General features: G+C 43.1%; 1 protein-coding gene across 7 annotated transcripts; it reads left to right on the top strand.

Moving 5' to 3' along the window:
- Positions 1-873: 873 nt before the first annotated feature.
- On the top strand, positions 874-20,601 carry LZTFL1 (leucine zipper transcription factor like 1). 7 transcript variants are annotated; one of them, XR_015151779.1, is made up of 11 exons: positions 874-1,023; positions 5,527-5,651; positions 7,937-8,131; positions 11,582-11,642; positions 12,646-12,717; positions 13,759-13,824; positions 13,907-13,984; positions 15,918-16,094; positions 17,138-17,241; positions 18,529-18,609; positions 19,678-20,601. XR_015151779.1 is itself a non-coding variant. In XM_086368444.1 (11 exons), the coding sequence occupies exons 3-11, from the start codon at positions 5,575-5,577 to the stop codon at positions 18,545-18,547; spliced, it is 849 nt and encodes a 282-aa protein (XP_086224570.1). In that variant the 5' UTR covers positions 874-1,023; positions 1,627-4,634; positions 5,527-5,574; the 3' UTR covers positions 18,548-18,974. The 7 variants fall into 7 exon arrangements, 5 of the variants coding, with proteins under 5 accessions (XP_086224570.1, XP_086224572.1, XP_086224569.1 ...); XM_086368444.1 differs by lacking the exon at positions 19,678-20,601 and adding an exon at positions 1,627-4,634 and having other exon boundaries at positions 18,529-18,974; XR_015151780.1 differs by lacking the exon at positions 13,759-13,824 and having other exon boundaries at positions 19,678-20,296.
- Positions 20,602-22,882: the final 2,281 nt, after the last annotated feature.

Consider the following 22,882-nt stretch of genomic DNA (forward strand, 5'->3'; position numbering starts at 1 on the left):
ACCTCTGCCTCTTCCAGAACAGTGGTTCTTTTTTGTCTTCTTAGCCACACCATGCAACATCTGGGATCTTAATTCCCTGACCAGGGATAGAACCTATGTCCCCTGATTGGGAGTCCAGAGTCCCAACCACTGAACCACCAGGGAAGTCCCTAGGATAGTGCTTCATAAAGAGTGGGCCACAGTCAGCCCTGGAGGTCGGTAAAAATTGCAGATTCCAAAGACCCAAGCTTGACTTCGTGATTCAGGATTTCTGGAGGTGAGGCCACGGAAGCATTTGTACAACACTTTCCCCTGATGATTCTAGGCATAACAGTTTGAAATACACTGCTCTTTCACCAGTTTCCGTTTGCGGTTGTTTTGTTGTTGTTTGTTTTTAAGGGAAAAGGCGCTATATTAGAGATTTTTTTTACCAAGAATGTAAGAAGAAATACCAGTGTGGAGCGGGTTGTTCAAAGGTCTGTCCAGGAATATGGCAGCTCTGGTGCTGGTGGCCTATTTCAGCCAAGTAGGAAGTCTGGGAGAGGAGAGAATTAAGTCTGGGACGCCCCCACGAGACCGCTGGAAGGTCAGGAGTCAGCAGTCGTGGCAACGGCCATTCGTCGGGGCCGCCAGGCCACAGGAAGTGCTGGGCAAGGCCAGAGCAGCAAGTCTGGCTAGGCTGCCCCGCGGCTCTTGGTAGGGATTGGGTGCCAGGCAGCCGCGCCTTTCCCGTTACTCTTGGCAACGGCGGCCGCTCCCGTAGTCGGCGTGGCGCGTGAGGGCGGGACTTCCCGCGCCTAGGAGCAAGTGCGTATGCGGCGGTCGGCTGGTCTCGCGGCACTTCTGTCGCATGATCTTGAGAACCAATCAAAGTGTGTAACTCCCTAGTCACGTGCGTCTGTTCCCGTTAGCAACGCTTCTAAACAACCCGCCCTACCTCGCGTCTGGCGCGGTCCAGTGTTTCTCGACGACCCCGGGCTTGGTGAGGCTGAGCCTGGCCTCTGCCGCTTTTCCAGACCGTTGACTTCCCCCCCCGCCGCAATGGTGAGTAGCCGGCCTGTCGGCGCCACCGCGCACCGAGGAGAGACTCGGAGCCGGGGCCTCGGAGTGATGGCGTGGCTTGCGGCAGAATTTACTCCGGCCCTGGGCCTCTCTGAGGAGGGGACGCCACGCCGGGTGCGAGAGGCTATTAACCTCGGTGTGAAGCCCTTCTGGGATAATTCTTGGTGGAGCCCTCTTCTAGCAGCCGCGCTCCGCCTAGTCACTATTTCTTGCTGCTGCCTGAAGGGCCTTGGCCAAGTCACACCTCAGGTGGCTGGCGAAGAGAGCTGGGGGAACCATCTGCCAGCAGAAGGCGCAAAGCGGTTTCTTGTTCCATTCCAAAAACTCAAGTTTATGCACGCGCGCACACACTCACACGCATACCCCCCCCCCACACACACACCCTTTGGCAGTATTAATTATGTTAACGAGCCAAGGAGGAAGAACGTGATTGAATACAACTTTCTTATGTGAGAGTGACACAAAAATCCCCAGGCCCCATTTTATACCTGAGAAAACTTGAGTGACATTCCTTGTGTTCTGACCTGTTCAAAAGAAGGCATGTTTTTCCTGGATGCTTGAACATAATCCCGTTTGTCATTCCAGCCGATATAGAATGCCAGCTTAAACAGCAGCCGTCCTTACAACAAGACACCGTACTGAAGTGTTGAGAAAAAAAAAGATAAATCCGGAGTTGGGGGCGCCACTGAAATAGGCTACTGAAATACTTCCGCAACCAGAATTCCTCTTTAGGCCACGGTGTATACCAAGCAGTCTTGCAGCTGAGGGTACAACTGTGAACGAAACAAACCATTCCCTACCATTCTTGGAGCCTGTCCCACACATTCTGTTAGTTTCCATAAAATACCATGAACAAATTGAAAAAATGGTGATGTCACAAGAAAATTGACATCTGCTCGCATTCTTATCTGCTGTCATTCCATTTCCCAGGCTAATGCTATTTCTGCTACTGAAATCAGCTGCTTATTTCTGTTCCCTTCACTCCCATCCATTTTAGACTAACTTTTCTGTCTTTTGTTCTAAATTTCATTCTCAGTTTCAGTAATTTTTTCTTCTTGGTCTGGGGTCAGTCTTTACTTGACAGAAGAGAATAGACATTCATTGGGCACTTTGCGCAAGGCACTATATGAGAAAACTGTATGGTATAAGAAATGATTCATGCTGTCATGAGCTTACAGTCTACTTGAAGGAGCAATACCTAAGGAAAAAAAAGACAGCTAATAGTTTTTGTTTAGTCACTAGGTCGTGTGTGACTTTTCGACCCCATGGACTGCCGCACACCTGGCCTTTATTATCTCCCGAAGTTTGCTCTAATTCATGTCCGTTGAGTCGTTGATCCTATCCAACCATCTCATCCACCTACGTGCTAATTTTTGGAGGAAGGCATAAGTAGAGTTAATGAGGGCATGTTGGGAGGCTTCCCAGAGTAGGTAAAAAAGGTTTGATCTTGAAGGATGGGTAGGAGCATGCTTATACTTCTGAGAGCCAATTATACGCATTTCTTCTCACCTCTGCAGTGCAGTTGATAGCTTGAAACCAGCCATGCTGGGAGCTTTTACACTGGAAATTAGCAAGGGCTGCAGATCAGTTTTGTACCCCAACCCTCACCAATGCCTGTTGTTACGCATTCACCAGCCACCACTGGGTCGGATTCAGATTCTTGAACAGGAATGGAGAGGTGCTTTTAGTCAAGGATTGGGGTAATGAGAGTGAAAGTATAGGATGTTCAAGGCTGGTAAGCAGACTAATCTGACTGAATAGGCATGTTCTTAACAGAATCTTAGGAAATGGGGTTAGAGAAAGGGTTTGGGGAGTATGGAGGGCTTATGAGTATAGATTTAACACTGTAAGCAAGAATAATTGAAACTATGAGTTTTTTTTTTTTTTTTTTTCTTAGCAAGTTGTGACATCATTTTGAGATTTCCAATTGTAGGATATTCTTGCTGACAGTTAACCTGAGTATAGAGATAACATCATTTCTAATGTAGGTATTGAGGTTTATTTCAAATGCCTGGTGAAGATGTGTCTTCTTGTGAGTCACAACTCAGGTTGATTGCAACTGTAACATATCTGTGTTCTTTTATTTATTTAAATTATGCCATTTTTCCAAAAAGGATTTGAAAAGCTGAGTGTAGACTTTGGAGTTAGGTTTCCTGGTTCAAGTCTCTGCTCTCCCACTTGCCAATTCAATAGCATAGAAAAAAAAAATTTCTTTGTTCCTCAGTTTTCTATCTGTAAAGTAGGTTTCTATTTACTTTTTCATAGGGTTGTATTGCAGACTAAATGAGATCATGCCTGGCACTTTGTAACTGCTGAATGACTTTTAGATGTTGTCATCATTACTGTTTCTAATGTCTAACATTAGAAATTAGAAATTTGACATTGCCATTTGAAATAGTTCAAGGAGTGTCTAACAATCCATATAAACTAAAACATAAGAAACTTATTCCTTATTTCCATTCACATTGTCCAGCCCTAAGGCAAAACGTTAATTACCAGTTTAATCAAATAAGGTAGAGTCAGGAAATGTAAGTACACACCACAAATGTGTTGGTTTACATTGGCCAGAGTACCTCAACTGGTTGTTTTGAAGCAGTCTACTGGATAGGTAACCATTAGAGAGCATCATGATATCTTGGATAATTCTTAATTTACTGAACTTTAACAGAAGTATTAAAAATAATGTGGGGGAGAAAGACTTGATGGAGCCATTCATGTGGTTGGGGGGTACTGGTCTGTAGGCCAGCCTGTGATACTTGAGAGATGCTTGTAGGTAACACCTTGAAACAGATCATGTCATCCAGGAGAGGATATAGATGGACAAGAGTAAGGGTCTAAGGGCAGCGTCCTGGGAAATGCAGCTGCTTAAGAGGCAAGCTCGAGAAGACAAGGATACCAGTGAGATCAAGAAGGGAAGGTGGGGTTAGCAGGCAGAGAATGGAGCAGGTCAGCAGACAGCAAAGCATCAGCCACAGTAGTTGGACTTGTTATTAAGTTGCTGGTGAGCTTTGCAAAGGCGGTTGGAGCAGCATATAGAATGGAGACATAAGAGTAGAAGAGAGCTAGAGAAATGCAGTGGTAGCTGGGGGGAACCTATGGTTTCGTTTTGGTTTCACACGAATGAGGTTTGTGTGCAGCCTTGTCTATAGTCTGAAGGGAAGAAGAAACCTCTGTATAGTGTTGAGAGGAGAAGTGATTGGTTGAAGTCCCGCAGGAGCTTAAAAGAGAACAGATTAAAGCCAAGAATGACCTTCAAAAGAAGGAGCTCTTTCAGTTCACTTGTCAGGCACATGTCCACTGTGTGCCAGGCACTCTGAGGAGTCCTGGGGATACTCAGGGAACCAGAGGGACAAGGTCCTGGCCCTTGTCTTATGTTCTGCATCTACAGGTAAGGATGTATGTGGATGCAACAAAGCCACGGTGAGGGGCTTAGAGGGTGAAGGAGACGGTGCCCAGTGACCTTGGTGTTGTCCTCCACAATGTTGGAGGCAGCCCTGTGCGCTGAAAGTAAGAGATAAGCCTGGAAAAGAGGACTGCAAAGTATACCTTTGTCTCCCATAAGAAGGCTATGACACATCAAATTACTCTTAAAGGTAATTCAACTTATTTAGTCCCCTGCATTAGATGTTCAGTTTTATAATTTCCTTTTGTAATTTTCAGTGTAGCTATAACATGAAAAAGAACTTCATCAGTCTCTAGCTTATAGTTGCCAAGCTCTCATCTGGTTTAAAAGCAAGAGCAATTGATGGCTGCTTCAAAATCAAATATACTTTTTAAGGCTGTGTGAGATGGAATAAGGTTAAGTTGCTCTAATAGAGTTTTTTTTTTTTTTTAATAAAATGTGCCTTAAAGAATACAGAAGTTTATTTCTCTCACACTTAACAGCCTTCTCACTGCTCATCTCAGGTATGTGGGTCTGTGCTGCTCCATGAGGTTATTTGGGGTACAGTTCCCTTTCATCTTGCTCCCCCAGCCCCGAGGCCATTGTGCTGTCTGCATGGTTCAGCAGAATCTCACTTCCAGGTTTCAGAGAAATTGGGTGTGGCAGACATGTGCCCTGTGTATTAAGGCCTTAGAAATAGCTTTCATTCCTCTGTTCCCATCTGTTGCTGAGAAGTAGTCACGTGATCACGCCTGACTTTAAGAGTGCTGGAGAGTGTTTTCTAGTTGGGCAGCCAATGCAGGAGATGTGGGTTTGATCCTTGGGTCAGGAATATCCCCTGGAGAAGGAAATGGCAACCCACTCCAGTATCCTTGCCTGGGAAATCCCATGGACAGAGGAGCTTGATGGGCTACAGTCCAGGGGTCACAAAAGAGTTGGACGCGACTTAACGACTAAACAACAGCAAGCCATGTGTCTGGAAAGATGGAAAGAACAGCATTTAATAGACATCTAGCAGTCTGCACCACAGGAGAGCCTGTGCCTTTTCATTGCTGGTTCCTTTATTATATTTTCAAGACTAACAAATTACTTCTCTCTTTCAGGCAGAGTTGGGTCTAAATGAGCACCATCAAAATGAAGTTATTAATTATATGCGTTTTGCTCGCTCAAAAAGAGGCTTGCGGCTCAAAACTGTGGATTCCTGCTTCCAAGACCTCAAGGAGAGCAGGTATCAGAGAATTCTGAGGAGACCCGGTGGGAAGTGACAGTCATCCTTTCTGGTGGCCAGTGTGGGGCAGCTATAGCAGAGGCCATACAAACCACTGCCAGGATACAATCAATTATCCATTGTGAGCAGCTACACATAACCTTGCTGCTAAGTCGCTTCAGTCGTGTCCGATTCTGTGCGACCCCATAGATGGCAGCCCATCAGGCTCCCCCATCCCTGGGATTCTCCAGGCAAGAACACTGGAGTGGGTTGCCATTTCCTTCTCCAATGCATGAAAGTGAAAAGGGAAAGTGAAGTCGCTCAGTCGTGTCCGACCCTCAGTGACCCCATGGACTGCAGCCCACCAGGCTCCTCCATCCATGGGATTTTCCAGGCAAGAGCACTGGAGTGGGGTGCCATCGCCTTCTCCTTACAGATATGTAAAATTCAAGAAATCAGATTGTGGTGGGAGCAGTCTGTCACTAAACACGCACACAGGATAGTGAAGGGATTGCAGGGTTTCAGAAGAGCAGTCAGGAAGGTGTTAAGTGCTGGTGGGTTAATAATTGGCATGCTGTAGTAGAGAGTCCAGAACTGTAATTACTTGAGTTATGAATTAAAAGAGTAGAACCATAAGACATGACATTTAGCAAGAAAATACCTATACAGGTTTATATTGAAACAGAAGAGAAAACAGCAGGAAACCATGAAAAGATTGCTGACTAGTACCAAAATTGCTAGCCAGCTTGTAGCAAGAGGTGATAATTCGCTTGTTTGGACCAATAATGGGAGATAATAAAAGTCCGTAGAAAATTTAGTGATAGAGGATAAAGGGAAGCAGCCAAAAAGACTGAATAATAGAGAGACCTCAGGCTGCTTGGGGATCAGATTTTGGCACACCTGGATGTGGGGACATAAAAAGGGTCTCTAGGTGACCTGCAACTGTGGTAAGCTCTAACGTCACTCAGTGGCAGAGACCATCAGCTGTAGACTTATCTGTTCAGTTTATTAATCTAGTCTGATAATCTGGCTTCCTGACTCACAGCAGCTATAAACAGCAGTCTTGATTGGTGAGACTGTGAGATAGCCAAAGAAGGTACTTCTTTATTTACTTTACGCATTGGAGTTTGGAGTACCTTAATTGCTGTTCATAGTAATGAACTTGGGTTGCTCAAAAAGCAACATATTTTTAAGCAGATTTAGTTTGTTCTATTAAAGAATACAGGAAGATTATTGATATTTTTAATAGGGACTTAAACTTCTGGGTTTTTAAGAGTTGTTAAATTCTGCTTGGTAAACAAAATGTTAAAGCTTGGTAGATCAAATAATACTAACTTGAGTATGACTGTGAGAGAAGTTTGGTGGGGCTCCCTGCATTGTGTCCTTTTGGACACAACATGTCCTTACTCCTTTTGGAGTAAGGGAGAGGATGACCAGCATCAGGGCTATAGCTCTTCATCCACTGAGTATCTGAAGGATAAAGGACCTTGAGGGTGGAGGCAGGGAGCGGAGAGGACTGTTCCTGTAACCCTGTCATTGACGGTAGGAGGCCTGCATGGATGCTTTCTCAAGGCTTCAATTTTGGGGCATGTTTCCGAGATTACTGGAAATGACTGTGGGGTTGAGTCAGACCCCAGTGAGACGCTGGGCACGTCACCTCCACCTCCTGAGCCTGTGTTGCATCTGCAAAGTGAGGAGATTGAAGCAAATGCCTTTGGAGTTCCCTTCCAACCCAGACATTCCTCTGTCAAAGAGTGAGGTTTTAGTACTTTTGATGATGTTCATTTTTATGGCACTTTAATTAAGTTCTGGGGTTTTTTCTTTCAGGTCTCAAGATGCTAAGAAAAGCAGTACATAATTAGCACTAATTTTCTTACAGGCATTTACTAACTTGTGAATAGTTTATAAGGTCTTTGAAATGCTAGACAACTAATACAAAGAAAGGGAGGAATTACACCTCTCAGGTGACTTATGAAATAATTAAATGTGATAAAGCTAATTTTCACTGAAAAGCTGAAGAAAAATTAGATAGTTTGGGGCTTGTTTCTGAGCACATAACTTGTATGAAAGGATGTGCACATTTGAAGAGCGAGCCACAGTTTAATCATTTAACCAGATATCAAAAACTAATTGAATCTAAATTATTTTCAAACTGTTTTACAAATAAAGAAGATAGTTCCCAGAGAGGCTTTCACTGTAACCGTTTCATCCCTTCAATGACACGTTGGGGGCTTCTTAGTTTTGTTTTTCATTGTAAATGGTTTCTGTTGTTTACACAGAGGTTTTGGATCGTGGTTGTTTTTCAGGCTTGTGGAGGAGACCTTCACCGTCGACGAAGTCTCTGAGGTGCTGAATGGGTTGCAGGCTGTGGTGCACAGCGAGGTGGAGTCTGAGCTCATCAACACGGCCTACACCAATGTGCTACTTCTGCGGCAGCTTTTCTCACAAGCCGAGAAGTGGTACCTCAAGCTGCAGACAGACATCTCTGAACTTGAAAACAGGTAATAATAACTGTTTCCACAGTTGTGACCATAGAGGCCCAAGCATGAACTTGAAAGCTTGTGACTGTCTCTGCTGCTGTTTTTGTCGAGCGTAGTGTGTGAGAAAATTCGGGTAGGATGACAGCAGCGCATCCAGTTAATGAGGCAGCTCTTAGGTGCCACTCAGAGTCCTCTTCAGAGTGCCCTGCTTCCACTGTTCCCAGGTGTGACAAGGCCTCTGAGGTCTATGAGGTCGCTCTGAAGGTGATCAGTAATTATTCCTCATAAGGCTTTGGTTAGCCTGATCAATACTGTAGTCAGTTTTTAGAGATAGGTCAACTAAGAAGTAGAGGTTATGAAACAGATTTGAAAAATTAATTCAACTACCATCAAATCACACTTAGTAGTAGGGAAGTTTACTTCTATTAATTGCATTAAAATTATATACCAATCTTTAAAATAGGGAAAGTTTTCTTAGAAATCTTTGTAATCTGAACAATATAAAAAAGTTCCCTTATTTTTTAAAAATACGGTAAAATCAGTGAAATTGATACTCACTCTGTGAAAAGTCATGCCAGACATCTGGAAAGACTGACCTGGAGCCCAGGGGCCATTTGCTAAGCACAGATGCAGCGCGGCTCACAGTCTGTGCTGAGTGTCACTGGCTGTGGCCTCGGGTAGGGGAGGAAACCGTCTAGCTTCACCAACTGTCAGTAGGTAATTGATGAGAAAACTTTGAGAAATTGACCTGTTAAGAAGCTTAAAAGAGTAGTTAACTACTATTCACTGTAAACGCTTTTGTATAGTCAACATCCACGTACTTTTGCAAATAAGTGGAAATGTTCAGGTGGAAATCATCCGTCTTCCTTGAGAATTTACCATACTTACTAGGTGTGAACTAATTCCATTTTTCCCAGGCTATTCTATTAAAACCAGTTTTCCTTGAACCTCTACCAGATAACAATGTATATTATATTAGAGCAGTTTCCCTTTCAGTTCAGTTCAGTGGCTCAGTCGTATCCGACTCTTTGCGACCCCATGAACTGCAGCACGCCAGGCCTCCCTGTCCATCACCAACTCCTGGAGTCTACTCAAACTCATCTCCATTGAGTCGATGATGCCATCCAAACATCTTATCCTCTGTCGTCCTCTTTTCCTGTCGTCCCCTTCTCCTGCCTTCAGTCTTTCCCAACATCAGGGTCTTTTCAAGTGAGTCAGCTCTTCACATCAAGTGGCCAAAGTATTGGAGTTTTAGCTTCAACATCAGTCCTTACAATGAACACTCAGCACTGATCTCATTTAGGATGGACTGATTGGATCTCCTTGCAGGCCAAGGAACTCTCAAGAGTCTTCTCCAATACCACAGTTCAAAAGCATCAATTCAAAAAAAAGAAAAGAAAAAACAAAAGCATCAGTTCTTCGGCGCTCAGCTTTCTTTATAGTCCAACTCTAACATCCTTACATGACTACTGGAAAAATCATAGCTTTGACGAGATGGACCTTTGTTGGCAAAGTAATGGCTCTGCTTTTTTTTAATATGCTATCTAGGTTGGTCATAACTTTCCTTCCACGGAGCAAGCGACTTTTAATTTCATGGCTGCAGTTACCATCTGCAGTGATTTTGGAGCCCAAAAAATAAAGTCAGCCACTGTTTCCACTGTTTCTCCATCTATTTGCCGTGAAGTGATAGGACTGGATGCCTTGATGTTAGATTTTTTGAATGTTGAATTTTAAGCCAACTTTTTCACTCTCTTTCACTTTCATCAAGAGGGTCTTTAGTTCTTCGCTTTCTGCAATAAGGGTGGTGTCATCTGCATATCTGAGGTTATTGATATTTCTCCCAGCACTCTTGATTCCAGCTTGTGCTTCCTCCAGCCCAGCTTTCCTCATGATGTTCTCTGCATTTAAGTTAAATAAGCAGTGTGACAATATACAGCCTTGACATGTTCCTTTCCCTATTTGGAAGCAGTCTGTTGTTCCATGTCCAGTTCTAACTGTTGCTTCCTGACCTGCATATAGGTTTCTCAAGAGGCAGGTCAGGTGGTCTGGTATTCCCATCTCTTTCAGAATTTTCCACAGTTTATTGTGATCCACACAGTCAAAGGCTTTGGCATAGGCAGAAATAGATGTTTTTCTGAAACTCTCTTGCTTTTTCCATGATCCAGCGGATGTTGTCAATTTGATCTCTGGTTCCTCTGCCTTTTCTAAATCCAGCTTGAACATATGGAAATTCACGGTTCATGTACTATTGAAGCCTGGCTTGGAGAATTTTGAGCATTACTTTACTAGCGTGTGAGATGAGTGCAATTGTGTGGCAGTTTGAGCATTCTTTGGTATTGCCTGTCTTTGGGATGGGAATGAAAACTGATCTTCTCCAGTCCTGTGGCCACTGCTGATTTTTCTAAATTTGCTGGCATATTGAGTGCAGCACTTTCACAGCATCATCTTTTAGAATTTGAAATAGCTCAACTGGAATTCCATCACCTCCACTAGCTTTGTTCGTGGTGATGCTTTCTAAGGCCCACTTGACTTCACATTCCAGGATGTCTGGCTCTAGGTGAGTGATCACACCATTGTGGTTATTCGGGTCGTGAAGATCTTTTTTGTACAGTTCTTCTGTGTATTCTTGCCACCTCTTCTTAAAATCTTCTGCTTCTTTTAGGTCCATATCATTTCTGTCCTTTATTGAGCCCATCTTTGCATGAAGTGTTCCCTTGGTATGTCTAATTTTCTTGAAAAGATCTCTAGTCTTTCCCATTCTATTGTTTTCCGCTATTACTTTGCACTGATCACTGAGGAGGGCTTTCTTATCTCTTCTTGCTATTCTTTGGAACTCTGCATTCAAATGGGAATATCTTTCCTTTTCTCCTTTGCTTTTTGCTTCTTGTCTTTTCACAGCTATTTGTAAGGCCTCTTCAGACAGCCATTTTGCTTTTTTTGCATTTCCTTTTCTTGGGGATGGTCTTGATCCCTGTCTCCTGTACAATGTCACGAACCTCCATCCATAGTTCATCAGGCACTCTGGCTATCAGATCTAGTCCCTTAAATCTATTTCTCACTTCTACTGTATAATCATAAGGGATTTGATTTAGGTCATACCTGAATGGTCTAGTGGTTTTCCCTACTTTCTTCAGTTTCCCTTTAGTACTTCAAAAATACAGTGTTGACTACAAACTTCAGACATGTTACATTAACATTGTAGTTTAGTTCTGGCAATTATATTGTACACTCAGTAAGTACAAAAAAGTAGGTGCTGTGGGGATTCAGATTTGAGTGCATGGAACTTAGTTCTTCTACCATTTAGTAACTTCTACATTTAGTAACTGATTTTTGATGTGACGAGGCTCTGTTCATCTCGCTCTGTTGTCTCTGGCATGTAATAGGTTGGTACCAGTGCTTTTATTCGTCTTGTGCGTATGATACAAATCTATTTTAAACAATTACTTTTTCATGTTTTATTTTATCTTCAAGAGAATTATTAGAGCAAGTTGCAGAGTTTGAAAAAGCGGAATTTACATCTTCGAATAAAAAGGTAAATTTTGGTCCATATCTTAATAGCCACTGTTTAGCATCCTCAAATTGCTTAGAACGTTCAGAGGCTGAAGTGAGAACTCTCAAGGAAAAGCATTCCGCTCAAGACCAGAATTCAAAAGTTGCCTTGTGGATTTTTAGGCAAAAGAAAAGCTTTGGAAGTTCCTGTGAAGCACTTGTTTTTGTCTGCTGTCTCACACACCTGCGGGCACATGCTCACGTCCCTTCAGTCCACCTGCCTCCCACTTGTGCAAGCTCTTCACGCAGGCCTCCTGGCACTGTCCCTCCCCAGCCGCGTGACTGTGAGACGACTGGGCCTCGTTCTCCTCCTCTCTCCAGTGGAGACAGCGCTAGTCAGGGCCTGCTTCTCTCTGTAATCAGCCCTGTTGTCTACAGCGACCCTTCCACGTGTGCACTTACCATGAACGCTCTGGCATTGCCTGGGGAAACATGCCGAGAGGAGTCCAGGAATGTACACGTACAGAAGAGTTTTCTGATTGTTCCTTTGGAACTGATTTCAGGCTAAGAAATTTCTGGTTCAGAGGGCATGAAGTCTTGTGCTTTAGTAGAATGTATGTATCGAGTTGTGTCAAGTTACTCATCTGCAATGTAGTTTACCTAAATCCTCATCATTATTGCAATTTTGGGGGGTTTGTGCAGAAATGTTGCTTCCAGCTCCCACAGTATTAGAACCTCAGTCCCTAGGTCCTAGGATCTTTGTCTGCTCTGGCTTTGACTACCATCCCTCCCACCCATCTCTTCCATCTGTCTGTTTGTTTAAGATACAAGGAGGATGGCTTTCATTTTGATCTACCTTTGGTTGGGCACTGTGGGCCAGGCTCTGTCCTCAGCACTGGCACGTGGTAGAGAAGCAAACCAGTAAATGTCTAGCTGACATCCCATGGGTAGGTTTGCACAGTGTCTCCCACTTAGAAAGTACAGGGGCTCAGTGATTACACGCGCTTTATTTGGTGGTGACTTCAGTTTGGTTTGCTTCGTTTCAGTCCATCATAGACAGCATGAAGCCAAAACTGGCTCCACTTCACGAAGGTGGAGCGGCAGAACTCCTGAACAAGGTAATGTTGCCGTCACTGTGAGAAATGCAGCTCTCAGGGTGTGTGCTGGCTGCCTGCGCAGCTCTAGGTGGACATGGGGTGGAAGGTCCGGCCCTGTCCACTGAGCGTAATTAGTCCGTCAAAGTAGTTGTCCTTAATGGTACTTAGTAACAGGTTTATAAAAAATAATTACCAATATACAACTATTTTTCATGACTCTTGTGTTTTCAACATTATGCTAGATGTTGTTACATAAAAAGAAAAGTAATACCTGGCCTTTTGCCTTCAAGACCTTACGGTCTTGTTTAGAAGGGATAACTAACATTCTAGAAATGGAGACAGGAGACTGCTAACCTTTGTACCACAGGGTGGCAAAGAAGACACAGTGCCATGTGGATGAGAGTCGTGGAGGACTGGCTGTTGGGTACGGTGGTGCCCAAGCTGGGCTGAAAGGCAAAGACACAGTGAATTGTCAGAAGAGAAAGGCCAGCAGGGGACAGAGTGGGCAGCAGTCCGAGGCAGGCCCGAGGCTGGCGTGCCTTGGAGCAGAGTGCAGGCTCTCCTCCGGGCAGTGGTGTGTGTGCTAGAGTGTGGTGAGACTGCGCTGACAGGCGATGCTCGTGGTGGAGCTGCTAACGAGCGAGGGCCGTGGGCCTCCGCTCATAGGGACCCTTAAGGGCTGGACACAGGGTATGGAGTGGTGGTGATTGTGCTTAGAGGATAAGTGGCAGGTGCCATGCTGTGGAGGCCAAGAACAGAACAAGAGTTTCAGGATCAGCTAGGTGAGAGATGGCAGAGGAGGGGACTTTGGGAAAAGGCTGAGAATAGAGGGCTGAAAAAAGTCTGAGAGACTGTGAAGGAAGGAACTAGAAGTCTTAGAGCCAGAGATGACTCATAAATGTTGAGGCTGGTGGACTGGGTGAAGCTGGGATATTACCAGTAGCCAGGGCATCCAGACTCTGGAGTTTCTATGTAATTTAAAAATTCAAAGTATGAGTGAAACAATTTCAAGGATGAAAAGTACTTTGGCTAACATAGTAAAACTTGAATTTACTCACAAAGGAAATTATAAGACTTCAAGAAGAGAATGAGAAATTGAAGTCAAGACTGAAGACCATTGAATCACAGGTAACTGAGAAATACCTAAAATTATTGAAAGCATTCCTTACAGACTGAATATTGCATGTTTTCCGTTTGCTCTTGATTTTAGGTGACAGATGCATTGGATGAGAAGTCAAAGCTGGAGAGAGCACTGCAAGATTTACAGCTTGAGCACGGGAGTCAAAAGGTGACGTCAGTTTTAGCTTTTTCATGTTTTCCAGATAGAATCAAGTTAGAAACTTCCATGAAGTCTTAGTTGCTATCATGCCCCACCACCGGCCACTCCCCAAGAAGGAGGCCACCGCTGCTGTCCTGCATCGAGACAGCCTTGTCCAGGAAAGGCCACGTGAGCGCCTGCTCAGGGCAGAGGGGGCACATGCATGGCTCACATGCTTTGCGTGTCCCAGAGCACATGGCATCTAAGATTTGCTTAATTTTTTTTAAGTTCTTTTCCCTTTCACTTTCCCATTCCAATTCCAACAGGAAAGAGAGAAGGATGGAAGACTTCTTAGTTAATTGGATTTGTTGTTGTGATTTAGTCACTGAGTCCTGTCAGAGGCTTTGCAATCCCATGGGCTGTAGCCCACCAGGCACCTCTGTCCATGGGCTTTCCCAGGCAAGAATGCAGAGTGGGCTGCCATTTCTTCCTCCAGGGGATCTTCCCGACCCAGGGATCGAACCCCGGGCCTCCTGCATTGACATCTTCGGGAGTATGATAAAATGAAATTAATTTATTAGTTGTGCATCTTCAGATCCATCTGTATCTAGCAGAGTTTGTGTAAAACAGTGAAATTCAGTGTTAAAGTTCTCCAGGTTTGTCTGAGTGGAGTGACTGAGCCCCGCTCCAGCCTGGAAGCCGTCGTGGGCACGGTTTTGCCTCGTGTGGCCTTTGCATGGAGATGAGACGCTATAGTAGGACCCCGCCAGCACGGCGGTTTGACTGAGTCTTCTTTGCAGCACTGGCTTTTCTAGTGGGTTTAGTGCCACTGTAAATGTCTACCAAATAATCCCCAAACTCGCTTCATTAGACGTTGGTTACCCTTTTTCTGTGGAAAATTTCAAACATGTATAAGCATAGAAAGAATAGTGTAATGTAACCCAGGCACTCGTCACTCAACTGAGCGGTAGCTCAGTCGCCAAGGCGTGGCCAGCCTGTTTCATGTTAACCTCTACTTTCTTCTCTTCTCCCCCATGATTTTTGAAACGAATTTAAGATATTACATTATTTCATCTGTAGATACTTTTTTAAAATAAAAGGATACTTCTTACATGGCTAAAATGAAAGGAAATATATATGAGTTTCAATCATTATATACCAAGGACCATAAATTTATAAAACAGCTGAATACTGTGGAACAGTTGTATAATTTCTCAAAAGTAGAACAGTTGCATTTTTGGATGATAAATTTGTTTTACAAGCTATTGAAGATTTTGCTCCAATTTTACTTTCTTAAGATTTGGCAAAAGCAAAATGAATACAGAGATACAGTGAAATAAAATCATTTTCAAGACCAGATTTCAAAAATAAGGCATTTTTCTTTTGTTGATAGCAGTGCTCCATGTTCATAGTTAGCAATTATGGACCATTTTCCTGTCTTATTAATATTGTTCTTCTTTACATTATAAATGGTATCTGGTAGAAAACATGATCCAAGTAGAGAGAAGATCCAACTGCTTATGTTACACAAAGTGTACGAAAATGTGTATTTCAAATTAAGATAAAAACTTTGTCTTGTAAATGTAGCAAGCCATATACTCAATAAGTGTTAATTAGGCTCTTATAATATTGTGAAACATGTCACCCCAACTCTGGGAAACACAACCTTGTCAAATTTAGGATCTCACCTCTCTCGTTCTCCCTTTGGAATTCCAACAGCTCATAAATCATCCTTGACATACTTGGAAATCAGTGACTGCTGAGTGACCCTGTGTGTGCAGGACACCATGCACTGGGTACCGAGTGACCCTCCAGGACTGCAGCGGCAGAGGAGGCTGGTGGGGGCGCTGGCGTGCACACGCAACACACAGCCTGCTCTTTCCATCGCTGAGGTGTTGAGTCTAAAGCCGTTACTATTTAGGATGTCAGCGTGAACTTATGTGGGTGTACGTATTTTTCATAGGATTTTATAAAGGCCCAAGACTTGAGTGACTTGGAAAACACAGTTGCTGCTTTGAAGAGTGAGTTTCAGAAGACACTTAATGACCAGACAGAAAACCAGAAATCCCTGCAAGAGAATCTAGCAACGGCCAAGCACGACCTGCTGAGGGTACAGGAGCAGCTGAGCATGGCTGAAAAGGTCAGGTTTGTCTGTCCGCGTCGGACTGAGTGATGAACGCAGTGTAACTAAGGGGAGCGTGGATAGCTGCAGGCTCACTGTATTTTTCCTCAAGGTGTTAGGCACTTTGTGTTCTAAGAGGTCTGTCACTTTTGGTAGAAAGATTGCTCTCTGACACTAAAGTATCTGTAGTAATACAAAGCCTCTACTCCTTCCTGGTGTATGCTCACACCCACCACCCTGCACCCCCATGTTGCTTGTCCTGATCATCCCGTTATAGTCTGGCAGAGGGTTGGGTGGCGTTTTTCTGAAGGGGTCTGTCCCTGTTTCTTAATTTACAAGCAGCATGCAGAGAACTCGGAGAAGGCAATGGCACCCACTCCAGTACTCTTGCCTGGAAAATCCCATGGATAGAGGAGCCTGGTAGGCTGCAGTCCATGGGGTTGCTAAGAGTCGGACACGACTGAGTGACTTCACTTTCACTTTTCACTTTCATGCATTGGAGAAGGAAATGGCAGCCCACCCCAGTGTTCTTGCCTGGAGAATCCCAGGGACGGCAGGGCCTGGTGGGCTACCGTCTATGGGGTCGCACAGAGTCGGACACGACTGAAGCGAGTTAGCAGCAGCAGCAGCAGCAGCATGCAGAGAACTATTCTTTTCACTTTAGGGATTAGACTCTTAAGAATATACAAGCTAAACTGTAATTAAATTTAAAATCCTCTTCTTAAAATACAGGCACTACTTTGGGATTTAGAAAGAAGAACATGTCTATTTTATCTGAAAATGAATTTACTGTTTCAAATAGATTTCCCATATCTGTGACATAGTATGTTTGAGTTATTTGTTAATAATGTACTTGGGAAATGTTACCATTTTATTGGCTTCTCACTTGAAAGAATGTATTTTTAAAGTTTGAATAGTTTTAATTTTATATAAATACATTAAAAATAAATTAAAAAAGCACAGTATTAGTAAATTAGGGCAAAAATGTATATTTTCATCAGATGTGTTCTTTCTTTCCTTAACTATTTCTTATTAATGGACTGAAATTTTTCCTTATGTAGGAATTAGAGAAGAAATTCCAACAAACAGCAGCTTTTCGAAACATGAAGGAGATTCTTACCAAGAAGAATGATCAAATCAAAGACCTGAGGAAAAGACTGGCAAAGTAAGCTGTGCTGATCCTGCCCCTTGGATTGTCCCCCTACCGGGTTGATGTCTGTCCTTCATTAAGTCTAATCTCGTGTCTGGAGAGGTCAGACCAGTGGGGAGTTGCTTTGTCATTCAGTCCAGCAGCCTGTGTTTGGGGAAGGCAAAGGGGCTCTGGCCAGGCCTCATTCGTCACACCCACTAGGGTCTCTTTTCAGGTTCAGCTGGACCTTTAGAGTCACTCAGGGCCACCCTGGGCTGCTTTTGCCATGGATTCTCTCAGCAGGATGTTGGACAGACACCTCAGCAAGCACATAGGGCAGCACCGGGCATTTCTGCTCAGGGGTGTCCTTGCTGCAGTCCAGGGCCTGCTCACACTGTGCTCCCACGTGACACTTCTGTTGCTTAATTGCTCAGTTGTGTCTGACTCTTTGTGACCTCGTGGACTGTAGCCTGCCAGGCTGCTCTGTCCACGGAATTTTCCAGGCAAGAATACTGGAGTGGGTTTCTGTTTCTTTCTCCATGGGATCTTCCCAACCCAGGGATCGAACCTGAGTCTCTTGCACCTCCTGCATTGGCAGGTGGATTCTTTACCATCTGAGTCACCAGAGAAGCCCCCAGATGACAATTCAGGTGCTACAAAATGAGATCCGTGTGTGGATGCCAGAGCCAGCGTGTCTTAGAAGTGCATGCCCCACGTAGGAGCGGTGTCTCTGGTACAGTTATGTGACACTCTGGCAGGGATGTGTCCAAGAACTCCGTGCACATGGGGAAGCCTAAGCCCTGGTTTCTGCCGTGGATGTAGGGTTGGCCACAGTTCTTGTGGTCCAGATGGAGTCTTCTAATCAGGGTCATTTCTGCCATCAGTGGTTCTGCCTGGAAACTCAGCTGACATTTTACTTTTATCAGAGTTCCAGGGTACCAGAGCTGAAAAGTGAATCCCAGATCAAACTTTTCCTTAGAGAAGGGGGTTGGTTAACCTTGTACTCACAAGGCCATATCAGCTGTTTGTGTCCATCAACCTTCGACTAGATAATAATCTACTAAGCTGACACGGGTGTAGATGCCACATGTAGTAAAGACTTGGAGCCTGACGGTACGTCAGTGGTTTTCTGGTCCATTCTCTGGTCCAGGAATCCTCCGACTCACCCCCATCATGCCTTAAACGAATCTGACTTGTACCACAGTGGGGATTTTAGATGAAGGATGCAACATTACTGGCTTAGTCACTGGAAGTGTTTCAGGTAAACTCATGTGGTACAACAATTGACATTATGCTCTTAATTAAATACATATTTCTTTCCAGATATGAACCTGAAGATTAGAAACTGATGATTTCATCTGGAAGCTGCCACAACATGAAAGTACAAGCCCTTTCTCAGCTCAGGCATGTATTTGAAGCAGTTTGTTATATTCCCTCTGTTTATTTTTTGAAGATTTAGACTTTGCTTATGATATTTAGAGCTAGAGTTCCTATTTCAGTTACCTAATTGAGAAGAGAGAAAACCTCCTGACTGATTCTGGCTGATCATCCCAAACTCCTCTCTGCGAGTACTCCAGTTTCTTAGTTCAAAGGCGGTGAGAATTCTTTAGAGTAAAGAAAGAGTTACCATTTTGCATTAATATAAAGAGTACACTTTTTCAATACATGTTAAAGCTAGCTTTGTCTACAGTTGCGTGTTCCCTAGAATTCAAAATATAGAATTATTAAAGATAGTTTATTATAAATAAACCTTATTTTTAAAAATGAAATCCAAATTGTTTTCTCTATGTGATCAACAAAAAATATATATGTAAATTTGTTGAAAATGCGAATGCAATTTATTATAGGCATCATTTTTACCAATGACCATGAGGATTTGATTAACTCCTTGAGTCAGACATGTTTTGCAGCATACCTTTTCATAAATCTGTATTACTGATGAAGAAGGCAGAGGCATCCTTGTACTTCTACAGTTGAGAAAGTATCTGGACTCAGAATAAATGTAATCTTTACACTTCAGTTTATACAATATTCTATTAAATTATATGTTGAATAAGAACACTTTTTAAAAGATCTCTATTCAACATAGAATCAGTTACTAGACTTGAGATTCAGCTTTTGATTATAGTTTATTTATTTAGGTACACTACAGTAACTTCATTTTCAAGAGGTTTTGATTATATCTCTGTTGGCCTGCTTTTCTTGTGTTTGTTTTTGGGATAAATCATTAGAAATTAGGTATCTGGTATCTGTACTTGGATGATGCAACAATATACTATAAGGATAAACAAAAATAAAGTTCATAATGCTTCAGAAGGAAAGTACTTGCTTTTAACACATTATTTAGAAAGTAATCATTCCCACTTCCACAAGATTCTATTCACCAAGAAGAGTTTACTGATTCGAGGAAAAGGTTTGTTATTTTTTTTCAAGTTTTTAATACTAGCCTTGAATTTGTTGTTTTTCTTGTAGGTTTTATATTAAAATACTGAAGGAACAATTGATAAAGGGTAAGATAACTCCCCCCAAAAAGAACACAGAAGGCAGTCTTTAAAAGGTGATTGAATGAGAGAAGCGAGGGAGAAAGAGCCGGTCATGAGCCAGCACTTCTGCAGGGTCACTCCTCACCCGTCCCCGATGTGCAGGTCACTCCTTGGGTTCTGTGTCCTTCTAGAGCTTTCACTGAGTATTCCAGTCACACACCATACTTCTTCAGGCCAGAATTCATTCTCTCTCCAAAAACTATTCCATTGTTTAATGGGCCAGGATATTCTATTAAATTCAGAAACAGACTTTTTTTAAATGGCTTGGTACCTTTTAAAAACCGTTTATTTTCTTCTTACCTTAGTTTGATGCATAGGGAAGAAAGTTACGTTGAAAAACCTATGTCGCTAGGTAGAATTTCAACTGAGTATTTTTTTCTTTTTTGATAGCAACTTTGAAATATTCTGTATATCCAGTTCAATAATAAATCAAAAGTCTTTATGATACTGTAAAACTTAACTATGCCCTGCATTAAGATAAACAAACATGACATTTTTTGGCATAAATTAACATAATTCTTCACCATATAAATACTTTTGTGCCTGGTGTGTCGCTGTGTGTGTAACTCAAGTGCTTAGCAAAATGCAGTAGTGAAGCAGTTTTTGTTAACATTTTCCTAGTCTTAATACTTATCTCATTTAACTAAGAAAGTCTTTTTAGTTGTTGTATTTTGCATTTGTAAGAAGGCTGCCTCAAGCCCTGACTGAACTTTCAGTGTGTTCAGCTCTACAGACTGTGCACGGTGGCTGCCACAATGCAGCTTTAGTTCAGCGTAAATACTCAAGGCTTCTGCTAAGTTATGACTCAGACCTTTATGGACAAAAATAAAATGTAAAGGGTTTTTGTTACTAATTTCCTCTGCTCAGAATTTAAGTGTTCATTTTTTCCTCATAATCCATTTTGAGTCATGTTAGTGTTTAATGATCATTTGTTTATGGCTTATATAATTCATAAGGAAAATACTGCCCTACATTGAGCTTATTATCCTGTGTGATAAAACTGTTGCTATTTGTTATTCCATTCTGATGAGTTGAAAAGAGTTGACAGAGATGTTTACTTGTTTATTTATTATTAATGTTGAAGTCTAGTTGGCTTACAGTGTTGTGCTAATTTCTGTTATACGGAAAAGTGACTCAGCCACACACATGCATATGCTTTTTTATATGTTCTCTTCCATTACGGCTTATCCCAGGAGACTGCATACAGTTCCCTGTGCTCTACAGTAGGGCCTTGTTTGTCTGTTCTAAAGGTGGTAGTTTGCGTCTACTAACCCCAACTCCCAGTCCATCCCTCTCCCTCCACCTCCCTCCTGGCAGTCACAAGTCTGTTCGCTAAGTCTATGAGTCTGTTTCTGCTTTGTAAGTTCATTTGGATCATTTCTTTAGATACCATGTGTAAGTGATGTCATGTGATACTTGTCTTTGTCTGATTTACCTCACTTAGTATAATAATCTCCAGGTCCATCCCTGTCGCTGCAGAGGGCATTATTTCATTCTTTTTTGATGGCCGAGTGATATTTCGATGTATATACATGCCACAGCTGCTTCATCCACTCCTCTGCCAGGGGACATTTAGGCTGCTCCCATGTCTTGGCTGCTGTAAACAGTGCTGCAGTGAACATTGGGGTGCGTGTATCGTTTCAGAACCATGGTTTTCTCCAGGTATACATTGGAGATATACTGGATTGCTGGATCTTATTGTGCCTTTTTTTCCCAAGGAACCTCCATACTGCTCTCCACAGTGGCTGGACCAATTACATTGCCAGCAACAGTGCAGAAGGGTTCCCTTGTCTCCACCCCCTCGCCAACATTTATTGTTTGTAGACTTTTTGATGATGGCCATTCTGACTGGTGTGAGGTGATACCTCGTTTTAGTTTTGATCTGCATTTCTCTAATAATTAATGATGTTGATCATCTTTTCATGTGCTTCTTGGCCGTCTGTGTATCTTCTTTGGAGAAATGTCTGTATAGGCCTTCTGCCCGCTTTTTTTGATTGGGTGGTTTGTTATTTCTTTGGCATTGAGCCATGTGAGATGTTTGTAAATTTTGGAGATTGATCCCTTGTTGGTCACATCGTTTGCAAATATTTTCCCCCATTCTGAGGGTTTTGTGTATGGTTTTCTTGTGTGTCTGTTGATGGATACTTGGGTTGCTTCCGTGTCTTAGCTATTGTAAATAGTGCTGCTGTGAATATTGGAGGCACGTGTGCTTTTGAATTAGTCTTTTCGTTTTTTTTCTGGATATGTCCCCTGGAGTGGAATTGCTGGATCATTGGGCAGGTCTGTCTGGAGCTTTTTGAGGACCCTCTCTGTTGTTTCCCGCCATGGCCGCACCAGTTCACACCCCTCTGGAGTACATTCTCGCCATGCGTTTTCATGCACCAAAGTAACATCTTTAGAGCTGCTCCAGAGTCCGCTGAGATCGTTATATATTCTAAACAAATAAGCCGTCTTATGGCTAATCACCTTTTTGAGGTAAACTTTACACTAATAACATACATGCATTTTAAGGTCCTGTTGGACGGATTTTGGTTGATGCAGTCACCTGTGTATGCGCTACCACAGTTAAGATACAGACATTTTCACCACCTACAAGCTCCTTCCTGCCCCTCTACAGATGGTCTTCTTCACCCTGGGCCCTGGGAAGCCACTGATGTGCTGTCTCTCATGATAGGTTAGATTTGCCTTTTCTAGAATTTTCATATGATCTCACATAGTGTGTCATCCTCTATGCCTGGCTTCTTTAGCTCAGCAAAATGTGTTTAAGATTATCCATGTTGGTGCATGTATCAATAGTTCATTCCTATTATTATTGAGTCGTATTCCATCATAGGCTATCTCACAATTTTGTTTATCTACCCAACTAAGGAGAAGGCAATGGCACCCCACTCCAGTACTCTTGGCTGGAAAATCCCCTGGATGGAGGAGCCTGGTAGGCTGCAGTCCATGGGGTCGCGAAGAGTCGGACACAACTGAGCGACTTCCCTTTCACTTTTCACTTTCCTGCATTGGAGAAGGAAATGGCAACCCACTCCAGTGTTCTTGCCTGGAGAATCCCAGGGACGGGGGAGCCTGGTGGGCTGCCGTCTATGGGGTCGCACAGAGTCGGACACGACTGAAGTGACTTAGCAGCA

This window comes from Bos grunniens, chromosome 22 (genome assembly GCF_055505025.1).
Source record: "Bos grunniens cultivar Pamir isolate PY7600 chromosome 22, Bosgru_T2T1.0, whole genome shotgun sequence".
Classification (NCBI taxonomy): Eukaryota; Metazoa; Chordata; class Mammalia; order Artiodactyla; family Bovidae; genus Bos; species Bos grunniens.